A 13683-nucleotide genomic window follows, 5' to 3' on the forward strand; every position below is an offset into this window, starting at 1 on the left:
GTCCCTCTAGAATGGGCTCTAGAAGGAAACAAGTCTGGGCAAATGATCACTTCATCCTGCTGGAAAATGCAGAGATCTTGATCCACCACCACCACCACCATAATCTTAGTTGGGAAACTCCCTGACCTATGACCACTATGAGGAAGAGTGTCTTGAGGGTTAAGAGCCTTCAGGGAGGAGGCTTAAAGGGGGCTGAAGCTGTGTTCACAAGGCCACATTAAGATCTCCTTGCAGGAACTTCTCAAACTGGAGGTGGGAAAAATTAAGAAGGTCAGGAACGTTTGATTCCAGTGTTCTGCAAAGAGAAACTTGCCTCTTGGCCTTCCTCCCCAGGACATTTTCTTCTGGTTGAGATGTATCTTCTCAAGAGTGCTGGGATGTAAACCAAACCATCCTACAGCCAAACATTGAATACTAAGGCCTCCAAGGCTAGCATATGCATCATGCTAAAAAGGCCTTTCATGAATACTTAACAGCCAAAGGTTTTTGAGAGGCCATGAAAGTGATCATTACCTGAGGAGGACAACTAATAGACCTTAATGTCTACCTTTTGTCTTTCAAGCAGTTGGCCAAAACAGATGTGGTTATAAATGAAGAGGACCCTGTAAGAGGAGGTCCAAAATTCTGTTGGAAACTAGAGACCAGAAGGTCGAAGAACCAAGAGCACCTGAGCAGGATGCTCACATTCCTGACCCTCGTTTCTCCTGGTGAGAAGCAGCAGCAGCAGGAAGAAAGTTTACTGAGTACTGAATGGACAAGAAGCTTGCAAAGTAACTTACCCAGAAAACTCATTTCTAAGTCTGCTTCTGAAATCTGCCAGCTTCCTATTAGCTTGAGCAGTTAAGGGATTTCTTAAAATATATATCTGGCCATTTACCAGTGGCCTCCCAAACTCAGGTGGCATTCACCTCTTCCTATACAAGCCCCTGAAATGGCACATTTTTGGTGTGATTCTACCCCCTGTAGAAGATGGAGGGATTCAAAAAGTCATGGGGAGTGCCTCCTTGAGGGTTCAGATAGGGCAGGGGCCTCCAACATGGTGCCCATGGGCACCATAGTGCTTGCCAACACATTTCCTGGAGTTCACCAAGTGTTTTTAGAAAGTGGGCAAAGCTGGGTAGGACACCTGCCCAGTAGAGCTTTTGACTGGCCACTGAAGATCCCCTTGGCTGAACACATTAAAATAATGTTTCAGCAGCCGCTGCTCCCAGAGTTGGTTTTATTCCCTTTCACTCTTCTTCCCAGATTATTTTTTTAAAATTACTCCTCTGCTCCCATCCTTCGAGCTTCCTTTGTGTGGCTGGCTTCACCTCCGACAGCCATTCTGTGGTTGTGTCTGGGGCTTTTTTTGTAGCAGGAACTCCTTTGTACATTGTAGCCAATCCTCCTAGAGCTTACAGGGTTCTTCTTACAAGGCCTACTCTAAGCTCCAGGAGGACTGGCTACATCAGGGAGGTATAGCCTAATATGCAAAGGAGTTCCTGCTACAAAAAAAGCCCTGGTTGTGCCCAGTACCCTATGCCAGAATTCCAGAGGTGCCAGTAGACTCAAAAAAGGCCAGGGACCTCTGAGACAGGTCTTTGTGGACATCAATCCACATTAACGAACACACTGACTGCTAGTGACCTTGGGAATGGAGGTACTGATGGCCAGCCAGATTGCTTGCAGTTCAAGGAAGTTTATGTTATGAGACGTCTTGTTCCAGGACTTTGTTCCCTGGGTGGATTTCCACCTGGTGGGCCTGCAAGATTTGTGTCTGTTGTTATTACTGTCCCACTCAGTTCTGTAACTGGTGAGCTTAAAATATTTTGCTTAGTGGGTTCACCAGGCCTATTGGGTCTTCTGTAAGATATCAACAGCACGGTCAGATTCAACCGGAAGTGTCCCAGAACGCACGGTTGAGGTGAGCAGCGTGACCCTGCCTGACCTTCGCTGGCTAAGAAGGAGCCTTGAATCAGCAGCTCCTGCTGCCCAGAAAATGCTGGAAGAGCTGCCTGCCAAAATGCTTACGTGCGCCATGCTCCTTAGGGGCACAGAGTGGTTCCCCATGGCCTCTGGAGGGAACAGGAAAATTCTCCCACTCAGGGCAGCTGCCCACACCAAAACACATCTTAGTCCTTCCCCTTCTGACTGTTAAGAGAGAGTGAATGCGGCTGAGGAGCTGAAAGGCTGTAGCAGGGGTGGCCAAACTGGTCCTCTGTGGCAGATGTGGCCAAATTTGCTTAATGTAACAGCCACATAGAATAAACGTAAGATGTTTGAGAGCTGCAAGATATGAACATCAGATGTTTGAGAGAAGGAAGGAAGGGAAGGGAAGGGAGGGAGGAAGGAAGGAAGGCAAATAGATGGGAGAATGGAGGTAGAGGTGAAAAGAAAGCAACTTTAAATGCATTATCCAAGCCACCAGCTGGCTTTGCTTAGAGAAGTGATTTAAAGAGAGAAATGCCTTCTCCAAGCTGGCTGATGGGGTGGTGGGGGCTTTGGGAGCCACACAATATCTGTGAAAGAGCCAGATGTAGCTCCTAAGTCCCAGTCTGGCCACCCTTGCTCTGTGGCATTTAGTGTCACAGCTTCTTTTTAACTGAAAACAAAATTATGGCCAAGGAAAGTTCTGCTTCTTGGGAAACAGCTACAGCACTGCCTTGTGGTTGCAACTGGTGGGATCCTGCCTGAATGCCCTTCTTCCTGCAAGAGATGCCTCTCTCATGCCCCTCTGTTATTCCATCCTAATGCAAAGACAAGTCAACGACAAAAGAAGCATCAATACCTACACGTGCCCTGCCTTTCTCCTGCATGGGGACTCAAAGTGGCAACTTATTCTCCTCTCTTCCATTCTGTCTTCTTAACAGCCCTGTGAGGTAGAACAGTCAGACTTGAGTCCAATCGCACCTTAGAGACCAACAAGATTTTTGGGGGGATGAGCTTTCATGAATCAAAGCTCCTTTTCTCATTCAGGTAGGTGAGGGTCAGTGTGTGTGTGATTGGCCCAAAGTCACCCAGCAAGCTTCCACGGCAGCACGGGGATTCAAACACCCTGGTCTCCCCAGTCCCAGCCTGACATTCTAACCGCTACACCCAGGGCTTTTTTTTGGTAGCAGGAACTCCTTTGCATATTAGGCACACACCCCTCATGTAGCCAATCCTCCAAGAGCTTACAGGGCTCTTATTACAGGGCCTACTGTAAGCTCCAGGAGGACTGGCTACATCAGTGAAGTGTGGCCTAATATGCAAAGGTGCTCCTGCTATAAAAAAAGCCCTGACTACACCACATTATGTGATGGGGTCCATTATGTGGTGTACGGAGGGTTACATTTATGTGAACAATACATTTAGCCAAGTGGCAATGTGAAAAAGAAATCCAGATTCCAGGGGACAGATGAACAGCACGCTTGCAAAACAGACCATTTGGGTGCTGCAGCCCCTGAGGTTTTCAGTTTACGTTGGGTGACAGCAATGAAAGGGGAAGAAAATGCACCTTGCTTGAGATTGCAAGGTGCATTTGCTGCTTTAAAAGCCTTGACCTGGATGGCCAAGGAATTTGCTGTTATAAAATCCTTGAACTGGATGACCCGGGGTAGGCCGATATTATCCGATCTTGGAAGCTAAGCAGGGTTGGTCCTGGTTAGTATTTGGATGGGAGACTATTAAGCAGTTTAACATCAGAGCCACATCGAATTAACACCAGAGAGCTGCAAGACATATATGTCAGATGTTTGAGCAGGCAGGCAGGAAATAGGTGGGGGAGGGAGGTAGAGTTGGAAAGAAATCAACTTTAACTTTAAAAGCATTCTCTAAGCTGCCATCTCCAAGCTGGCTGACAAGGCAGTGGAGGCTTTGAGAACCCCACAGGATGTGTGAAAAAGCCACATGTGGCTCCTGAGCCACAGTCTGGCCACCCCTGCTGTTAAGGAATACCAGGGTCATTATGCAGAGGAAGGCAATGACAAACCACCTCTGAATGTCTATTGCTTTGAAAAATCACATGAAGGGTGACCATAAGCTGGCTGCAACTCAAAGGCACTTTCCACCAAAATGCCAGAGTTGCACAATATAAAACTGATGGGGGAGGGATTAGGTTGACCAGAGGATTGTAATCAAGTATACAGGGACAAACATACTTGCACGCAGAGGCACAGCATGCTCAGAAACAGACTGTCTTACTACACTTGTGTTTTAAGGGCTACTTTTCATATATCTGTAAATTCAGGCCCTACAATGTATTCTGAACTCCTTCTCCATAGGCAAGAACTCTGAGAGAACAGTGACTGACCCTAGGTCACCCAGCTGGCTGCATGTAGAGGAGTGGGGAATCAAACTTGGTTTCCCAGATTAGAACCCACCGCTCTTAAACGCTACCCTAAATTGGCTCTCAATACAATGAACACAAGAGGAAGTGTTCTTGGTTATTGCCACTGGTTTTCACTCCGCATAAAATGTGTCTTTAAAAGCCCAGTGCATGAAAATGCTAATTAAAACAGGGAAAACCCCCAACTCAGAATGAAATCAAAGCAGCAACATAAACTGGTACCCATTATGCCTGATGCAACATAAGCTCTGTTATGTCATGGGTTCAAATTTTTATATGCCAAGACTCCCTGGTTTCAAAGACAAGGGATTTGTCAGTATCACTCCTCAAACTAAGTGGGCACTCGGCTGTTAGCTTGAAATCCTAGGCTGCAGAATAAAATTAGAGAGGGTCCAACGGACACACCATTATATCTAGAAGACAGGTAACTGTACATCTCCCCTCAGTTCAGTTTCTCTACAATGCAACAAAATTTCCTGTCAGCTTTAGGTCAAGATGCTCAAGCACCATCATTAAGTTTGTTTTTTTTGGGGGGGGGGGGACACGGAATATTCCTTACTATAAAGTAAGAGTCCCCCCCCAACTTTCCATACAATTTTATCCAACTATTCCCTCCCCCCCAAGCACATTTGATCTTTCATCCAATTTCAATGAGCCACTACTATATTCCATCAATTCTACTCTTGGCTAAAACTTTCTCAGTTTATCTTGCCTTTGAAAGAAACTGCAAAAACAAAGACAGGAGGGAGGGAGGGTGGGAGGGGAAGGAAGGGAAGGGAGGAAGGAAGAGAGGAAGAAAGAGAGAGAGAGAGAGAGAGAAAGAGAGAGAGAGAGAGAGAAAGAGAGAGAGAGAGAAAGAGAGAAAGAGAGAGAGAGAAAGAGAGAGAGAGAGAGAGAGAGAGAAAGAGAGAGAGAGAAAGAGAGAGAGAAAGAGAGAGAGAAAGAGAGAAAGAGAGAAAGAGAAAGAGAGAGAGAGAAAGAAAGAAAGAAAGAAAGAAAGAAAGAAAGAAAGAAAGAAAGAAAGAAAGAAAGAAAGAAAGAAAGTAAGTAAGTAAGTTAGTTTTCCTCTGGTCTGCCAAGCCATTTCATTGTTTGCACAGAATATTTCCCAGTAAGAACTGTACTAGTCTAAAGCATTACGGCTCCTAAACTGGCCCAGCGAAGAGACAGATCTTTGGAATATGGGCAAACCCAGAAGACTTTGGTCTAAATTCCAGTGTTAAACATTCTTGAAGTGTAAACAGTTAAGAAATCCTTCACAAAAATCAAGAATCTCTAAAAAGGTCTGCGCTTGGGACAGTCTTGAGGGACACAAGGCACAGGACTGAAACATCCCTCGCTTAAACATCCTGACAATGGGGTCTGTGGGTGTTGATATATTGGACAGGATTTATCAGTTATAAGCAGTGGCTGATCCCAAATCCATTGAACACTTGTGAGCTCGGGAATGCTGTGTGAATTTCTACAGGGAGAGCCAGAAAAGTGAAGGCTTGCCTGATCCGTATGCATGGCTCATACTACCAGAGATATTTTAGGAAGCATACTGACCCCCAAACTTACTACTATAGGGATGTCACACAGAGCTTCTAGTCTGTCAGATTCCATTCCATTCATTCTTGCATGGTAGACCAAAAGAATTCTTAGGGAGCTGGTCAGAATCATCATGTACGTTCAAGGAGGTTTGCCCTAGATATGTTCCTGCAGTCCTCTGACCCTTTTAGGCATGCATACGAGTGCAAGTATTTGAAGTACTTCCTATATATTATTCAGTCATCTTTCCACAAGTGCAATATCTGCCTACTCTGATGCTCAACCGTTCTTGTGCAGTGCCAGTCATTCCCAAGAAACCCAGAGGTTTTATGGCATCGGAGACACCAGGCTCAAAGAAACGCTCAACAGGGGAAAGTGATGGGCCAACAGCAAGGACAGGGTGCGATACAGGGACAGTACTATTTTGTAGCAGGGACATTTGGCATCAAGTTGAACTGGTAGCATGAAGGCTAAAATTAAGTCTTGCGGGTTAGAATTTCTGCCACCACAACTGAGAGGCAATGCAAGAGGCAGCTGGGAAGATTCCACTCCTTTTCAGATGACTAAATTCCTTGCAACAGCATTATCAAGAAAACAAGAAGTAATGGCAGAAAACAGTAATCTAAAAAGATGTCATCAGTGAGGAATGATGAAGACAACTCCCTGGGCAAATGCATTAGTATGACCTACCCTTCTCTTTGGGAGTGCCAATCTTTACGTGCTCCAAGAATGACAAAGATCGACAAGCAGGGCTTTTTTTGTAACAGGAACACTTTTGCATATTAGGCCACACCTCTCTTATGTAGCCAATCCTTCAAGAGCTTACAGTAGGCCCTATATGAAGAGCCCTGTAAACTCTTGGAGGATTGGCTACATATGAGGGGTGTGGCCTAATATGCAAAGGAGTTCCTGCTAAAAGCCCTGCTAACAAGAATCCCATGCATTCCCACCTCCCACATTTCCCTCATCTAGGTGTTCAATCGGTAGCTTAAATGCAGAAAGTCAACTGGCCTTTCGACCCTCTACACACTTTTCTAAAGTGCTCTCTTTTCTCACAAGGATGTTAAAACTCCACTCACGCTGCCAGAAGATCACAAAAGAAAAAGTCATGCTACAATTACCTGAACTATTTTATTCCTCTGAGTTTCCCATTAACGAAGTTCTTCTGGGAGTTGGTAACTGTCCAGAATGAGAAGGAAAGCTGAATACAAGTTTCTAGCCGAGACCAAATAAGCTACAAATTGAAGAAGGTTCTGCCCCTTGTCTCATTATGGCAGCACTGGTTCAACAAGAAGAGAAGCCACTGACAGTTTTGAGAACAGGAGCTTAAAATAAAAAGATGCAAAGGCGGGGGAGTTACCATGATCCACACACTTTCATTACCAGGTCATGCCCCCCCCCCCATCAAATATGGGGAAAATTTAAAAAAATCATTTTGACCACCAGTATGATGAGACAGGTGGGGGGGAGAGAAGGAGATAAGAACATAAGAAAAGCATTGCTGGATCAGACCAGTGCTCCATCTAGTCCAGCATCCTGTCTTACCAGTTCTTCTGCAGGGCCAACAACAGGGCATAGGGGCCAAGGCCATCCCCTGATTTGCCCCCTGGCAATGGGATCCAGAGAGTCTCTGAATGTGGATCCAGGAAACTTCCCCACTAAAGCAGAAAAGTTAAAAGGCAGCCTAGCGGCAGCATCTAACCTATTATATTCTTTTGTGTAGCTCTGGCTGTCCATGCTGTGCCCCGTGCTCTGCGGGTAGTAAAGACCTGAGCCCCCTCTCTGGAAGCCCCTCTTTCCCTGTGGATTAGCAATGATTTCACCGCCATAGAGGAGCTGGGATTCGGACCCCTGCATTCCCATTGTTAATGATGGCCTTGGATCCTCCAATCCCTAGGGAAGAAGCAATACAAGTAGGATAATTAAAAATGGGTTTTTTTTAGCATTGACAATGAATTGTTGAACCTATTTTTTGTTTGCCCAGGCTGCTTCTGAGCATCTTCCAGCAGTCTTCTTCTTACGAAGAATATAACCAATCCTTAAAGAATGTCTTTTGGCCTATAGATTATTTTGGCTTGTATAAAAAAGCAGAGTTAGGGATGGTGTGTGTGAAAAGAACAGCCTATCAAAACATTCAGTCGTAGCTGGCTGATTAACTCTGGATCGAACCCAGAAAATTATGGCGGAGCTCCTACGTTTACAACTACTTCAGACAAACCGATCGGCATGCAAAAATAAAGTTTCAGCTCTGTCGGACGGCATCGGTTGTCCTCAGGAAGAGGGGAAGGGCGGACAAGATTATCGGTAGTTCAAGTTGTGCTTCAGTTCAGTACCACGGACAGTTCCCTGCAGACAGAGCTGCTCTTTTCTGCCAGAGCAAAGTGGAACACATGGCATGAATAGCCCTCCCCCCACTTGCAAACATCCGCTCAGTTCCAACAAGCAGGATGAAAATTCTGATTATCAGTTTTTAAAAAAATGCATAGGTATAACGTGGTAATATGCCATCCCGTCCTGTCCCCCTCAGTATCTGAGAGCAGACAACATTCTGGAAGCCTCCATCACTACAGTTGGCTGGGAAGCAGAATTAGCCACAGGCACTAGTGATCATTCTGTTAATCGCTGTGATTCACTAAGACAGATTTCCTTTCTCCCTCCAGAATAACCCTTGAAATCTGAAACCGCAAAGGGGCCTTCTTCCAGAGGCCCAGCTATTTTCCTGTGGCACATTGCCCGAGTTAACACTTTCCTGAAGAAGCTCTCTTCCAATGCGTGGTTGCAAAAGGCAGGCGAGTTTGAGAGGTCTTCTTTGGCTCAGATATCCACACCGGTGGCGGCAGCAAAAGCCCTCATCTCGTACAGTCAACAAGGCCCTCTACTTGGACGGTATTACTACCAAAGGCGGGCCTCGCTTGGGCCTCCACATAAGGACCTGGGCATCATTGGCATTAGGTTTCACTAGTGCGTTGGGCGGGATGGGTTCCATTCTGCTCAGGATTCTGGGCTGCTCCTGCTGAGTTCTCCCCACTAGCCGGGCCCGCTTGCCCAGGAGTTGCAAAGGGTCCACCTCAATGTCCACTCGCATCCTCCATTTTATAGTCTGCAAAATGATTTTTTCCTTGGTGGTCATGTTCATAGCTACCAGCCACGTTGTAAAGCTCTGGTCCCGTTTGATCCTGGTGAGCAGCGGCACATTGCTGTCACTCACGGGGACGGCCCACGTCACGCTAGGGTAGAAGTTGTCGTTCATGCTGACTGAGAACCGGGAGATCTTGTTGGTGGGGCCAATTAAAGTCACCGTTTCGGTGGTGTTCCCATACCAAGGGTAGCTGACGCCGTCAGAGTCACTGATGGCTTTTACTCGTCCTTCTCTCAAATCCGGAAGTTCCCAGCTTGACCTGTTGGAGGATGGCAAAGCAGAAAGCGGATTAGAAATACAGGAGTCCCAAGCTAATGAGTGATTCTTCTAGATCAGGTGTTCAGCTTCACTGTCACCTTTTAAATTAACAATTTAATTTGAAGACAAAGAAAGGATGGAAAATAAACAGGACCCAAACCAGAATCCAGGTTTGAATAGACGCTCTACTACAGAAGCTGAAAATACACAATAGGCTACACAGAGGAATGAAGTTGCAACCAAATAAAACAAATCAGGTCTTTTCTCCAGGGAATGTCTGGAGGAACGCAATTCTTGGGACGCAATTACCGTATTTTTCGCTCCATAAGACGCACCTGAGCATAAGACGCACCTAGTTTTTAGAGCTGTTTGTGTGAATTTAGAGGCATTTGTGTGAATTTTTTGCAGTATTCGCTCCTTAAGACGCACACACTTTTCCCTCCACTTTTTTTGGGGGGGAAAGTGAGTCTTATGGTGCAAAAAATACGGTAACTTGCTGACCAGATAGAGGCAGCAGCGTTCCAATTGGGCATGAATTTGTGAAAGAACTGAACATTGTGAATATTTTCTATACATATACCGCAAGTTTTGCAAGACACTCCCTGGAGGAAGGACCTAGTGGTCCGAAATGGGCTTTACTCTGCTAGTGGTCCGTTGGAGCTCTTTTCTGGACTTATGATGTTTTGGACTATTTGCACAATGGTGTATATATGTGCATAAATATGCACATGCGGTATGTAAAATTATGAGGTTGCTGAAATGAACTCTTTTCCTTGTATGAATTATATTTTGTAATAGCATTTTTCACAGAGTGGTTTGTTTTATTTGGTTGCTACTATAGAAGCTGGCTGGTTGGTCCTACATTCTTACCCTCACTCTAACCTACCACCTCCCAGAGTTATTGTTGTGCAGGGCTTTTTTTTTTTTGCAGCAGGAACTCCTCTGCATATTAGGTTACACCCCCCCTGATGTAGCCAGTCCTCAAAAAGCTTACAGTAGGCCTTGTAAGAAGAGCCCTGTAAGCTCTTGGGGGATTGGCTATATCAGGGGGGTGTAATCTAATAAACAAAGGAGTTCCTGCTATAAAAAAAAAGCCCTGCTGTTGTGAAGATAAAATGAAGGAGGGGGGAATGGTGCTGTCAGCCACTTTGGGTCCCAACTAGGAAGAAAATCAGGGGATAATATCTAAAATAAAATCAAAGGTGGTCTGAGGATTTGGGTTGGGATTACAGATATATCCCAAATCTGAGAAAATTGAATACAGCTCCTGTAGATGCCAGAAGAACTGAAGCAGGATATGTTATGGCATTCCCAATAGCAAATACAATTTAAGTAGCTTGCATTCGTTACTGAACAACCGACTTACACAAACAGCATCTTCCCTGTGATGGCTTTTGGAACTCTCTTACCCAAGGAGAACTTCCTAGTGGGGAATCATATTGAATCTGTTTGCTATATAAAGAAGTGAAGGCTCGGAGGGAAACAGAAAATACCTCTGATGAAATAGTTTCTTCTTTAGATTGTGTGAAATGCTTTTCAAATATTGTTTTAGCGACACTTTACTCCCGCCAAATTTTTATTTTGGTATCAAGTCACAGCTGACTTACAGCAACGATGTAAGGTTTTCAGGGCAAGAGATTTTCAGAGGCGGTTTGCCATTTCCTGCCTCTGCATAGTGACCCAGATATCCCTTGGTGGTTTCCTATCCAAATATTGACCGGGGTCCACCCTGCTTAGCTTCTAAAATTTAATGAGATTGGACTAGCCTGGGCTAGCCAGGTCAGGGCCCAAATACTTTCTATTAACTGTATAAAAGAGCATATTAAACCTCTGCCACTGATATGTCTGCTCAAAGCCATTAAGAGAACTCTTCTGAGTAATGAAGAGAACAATTTTAATTTGATGGGAAGAGCACAGAAAATGGTGGCCCATGTCCACTGGAAGACCGCTTCCCAACTACAGTGGGTAAAACGGCCGAGAATCATCCTTGCCATAGCGACTCATGGTGCAGTAACATCCAGCCTTGACTACTATAATGGGGTTATATAAAGGGCTGCCTTTGAAAAATCTTTGGAAATTTCTACTGGTCCAAAAAAGATGGCTAGCAGGTTATTAACCGAGATTGGGTTAATCCTCTCTCCCCAGGCTAGAAGACCTTCTGGCAGAATTCAAAATGCCGACATTAGCATTTAAAGCTCTAAATGGTTTGGGAATAGGGCCAGCTTCCTTTTATGAATCCGCCTGGCTGTGGAGATCATCACTGGACAGACATCTGTGGAGCTGGAATGGAGGAGAATTTCCATAAGAAACAAGGCCTTTTCGGTGGTGGCCCCCAACTTGTGAGATGTGCACTTGGCACCACCTTAAGTCATCCTTCAGGCATCAGGAAAAGTCTGTTTGCTCATGTTTTTTTATACCTCCCCGCCTCCTGTTTTGTATCTGCATTCCTCCTCGTCTTTTGTATGCAGGCTATGGCTTTGTTGCTTGCCTGTTATGCACCATTCTCCTGCAGGCTTTTTATCTGCATGCCTGCTGGCTGTCACCTTCTGTGATCCACCTTTGAATATGTAATAGACAGAAAAGTGGTGCGTGCATTTTCGAAAGAAAAGAGATCAATGCGTAATATTGCCGGGTGACGGCGGAATAAAAAAAAGAACACGCGCATCATGGCACAGAGAGCAATTCCTCTCTTCCAAGCACTTACAACTCTATTAAAAGCTACTGTCAGTTCCCAGTCTTTGTTAAAGGGATTTTTTCCCCCAGAGCGCTTTCAATCAGTTAAGAGGTGCTTCAGTGCGCTTTGCTACCTGCAACAGTTCTACCACACAGAGAATATTTGTAATTACTGAGTTGGATTCAACAAGCTTTTTTGCTGGTGAAAAAGAGGGAGGGGGGGGGTCACTGCTGATCACAGTTCGGGGATCACAGGATCTGCATAAGACAGGAGCTTTAGTGAGCAGGGGAATGATATGAGACAGAAGTGCATTTTTACAAGACAACGAAAATATACTCTAGTCAGATCCATACTACAGAAAAGCAGCAGCATTGCAAGAATAACTGGAGGAAGAGGAAAAACATGGACAGAAGACTTCAGGGAAGTGAGATGAAGTAGCGAATTTGATACTCCCGACAGAAACGGCCAACGAGACAACACATTTATATGACCCGTGCAGTTCTGACTACTATGGCCCAAACTAGCTCGATTGCAACAGATCTTGGAAGCTAAGCAAGGTCGGCCCTGGTTTGTACTTGGATGGGAGACCACAAAGGAATACCAGGTGCTATGCAAAGCCAGACAATGGCAAGCCACTTCTGAATGTCTCTTGCCCTGAAAACCCTATGGCAGGGGTGTCAAACTCATTTGTTACGAGGGCTGGATCTGACATAATTGAGACCTTGTTGGGCCAGGTCATGTTGGGCCGGACCATGTGTGTACAAATTTAAGATTAGATAGCAGAGATTTGTATATAAATCTCTGCTACCTAATATTTATAAAGGACACAAACACAATTAATTTTTAAAAAAAACTTAAAACATGCTTAAAACACTCAGTCTTAAAGGTGCTTTCTTTGTATCTCTCCTGTGTGATCCAGAGAACCGGGCAAAGAAAGCTCTGGCTCTTTTCTTCCTTCCCCAGGGGACCAGGAGGGGAGGAGACTCAAGCAATAGAAGGAAGAGAGGAGAGACTTGGCTCTGTAGTTCTGCTGTGTGATTGAGAGAGCCTCACAATGCAAGCTCTGCCTCCTCCCCAAGGGAGGAGCCTCAGCCAATGAAGAAAATAGAAGTTTTGCTCTGTACCTCCTGTATGATTGAGCAAGCCTTGCTGAAGGAAGCAAGAGAGAGGGAGAAGAGAGCTAATCACTTGCGGAGCGTTGTGAATCACAGCAGCTGCCTCGATGTCATCTTGACAAGAAAGGAGCAGATGACAGCCAGTTGCTCGGGGACCTGATAAGTGCTCTCCAGGGGCCTGATTCGGCCCCCGGGCCGCATGTTTGACACCCCTGCCCTATGGAGTCACCATAAGTTGGATGAGACTTGACTGCACTTTCCACTCCCCCCCCCCCCGCCAATATATTACACAACAATCAAACCAGCCTGATTCACTGCAAGTATCCAGATTCAAAGTCTGAAGGACCATGCTGCGGTGATTCTCCAAAGCAGGTGATTGCAAAAAGTAGGCAGGTAACACATATACCATTGGCTCACGAGGAAGTACAGGTTGAATAGGCATGGCACCCTTGCCTCTGGTAACCACTCATCTCAGCTATCTTACGTTTGCTCCCAGGCTAGTCTCTCTAATCTTTTCCAGGGCCAAGGTGACAAAACCAATTTGCTTAGATGCACCCTGGCACTCTCAAATTGGTTCAAAAATAATCTGATCTGCTCAGTGAACGCCAGGAATTGGGTCAGGCGTTCCCTCTCCGAGATGGCCCCAGGCAGCAGCCGGTGT

The 13683-nt window shown here is 45.5% G+C and overlaps 1 protein-coding gene across 1 annotated transcript in view; it reads right to left on the reverse strand.

The window, feature by feature from the left end:
* Window positions 1–7753: 7753 nt before the first annotated feature.
* The window catches only part of FAM78B (family with sequence similarity 78 member B), a 31969-nt gene continuing 26039 nt past the window's right edge, over window positions 7754–13683 (reverse strand). Inside the window, exon 2 of the mRNA XM_060232557.1 lies at window positions 7754–9234. Coding sequence (XP_060088540.1) covers window positions 8712–9234 — 523 coding nt within the window. The 3' untranslated portion in view covers window positions 7754–8711. The remainder of the gene's footprint in view (window positions 9235–13683) is intronic.

This window comes from Heteronotia binoei, chromosome 2 (assembly GCF_032191835.1).
Source record: "Heteronotia binoei isolate CCM8104 ecotype False Entrance Well chromosome 2, APGP_CSIRO_Hbin_v1, whole genome shotgun sequence".
Taxonomy (NCBI): domain Eukaryota; kingdom Metazoa; phylum Chordata; class Lepidosauria; order Squamata; family Gekkonidae; genus Heteronotia; species Heteronotia binoei.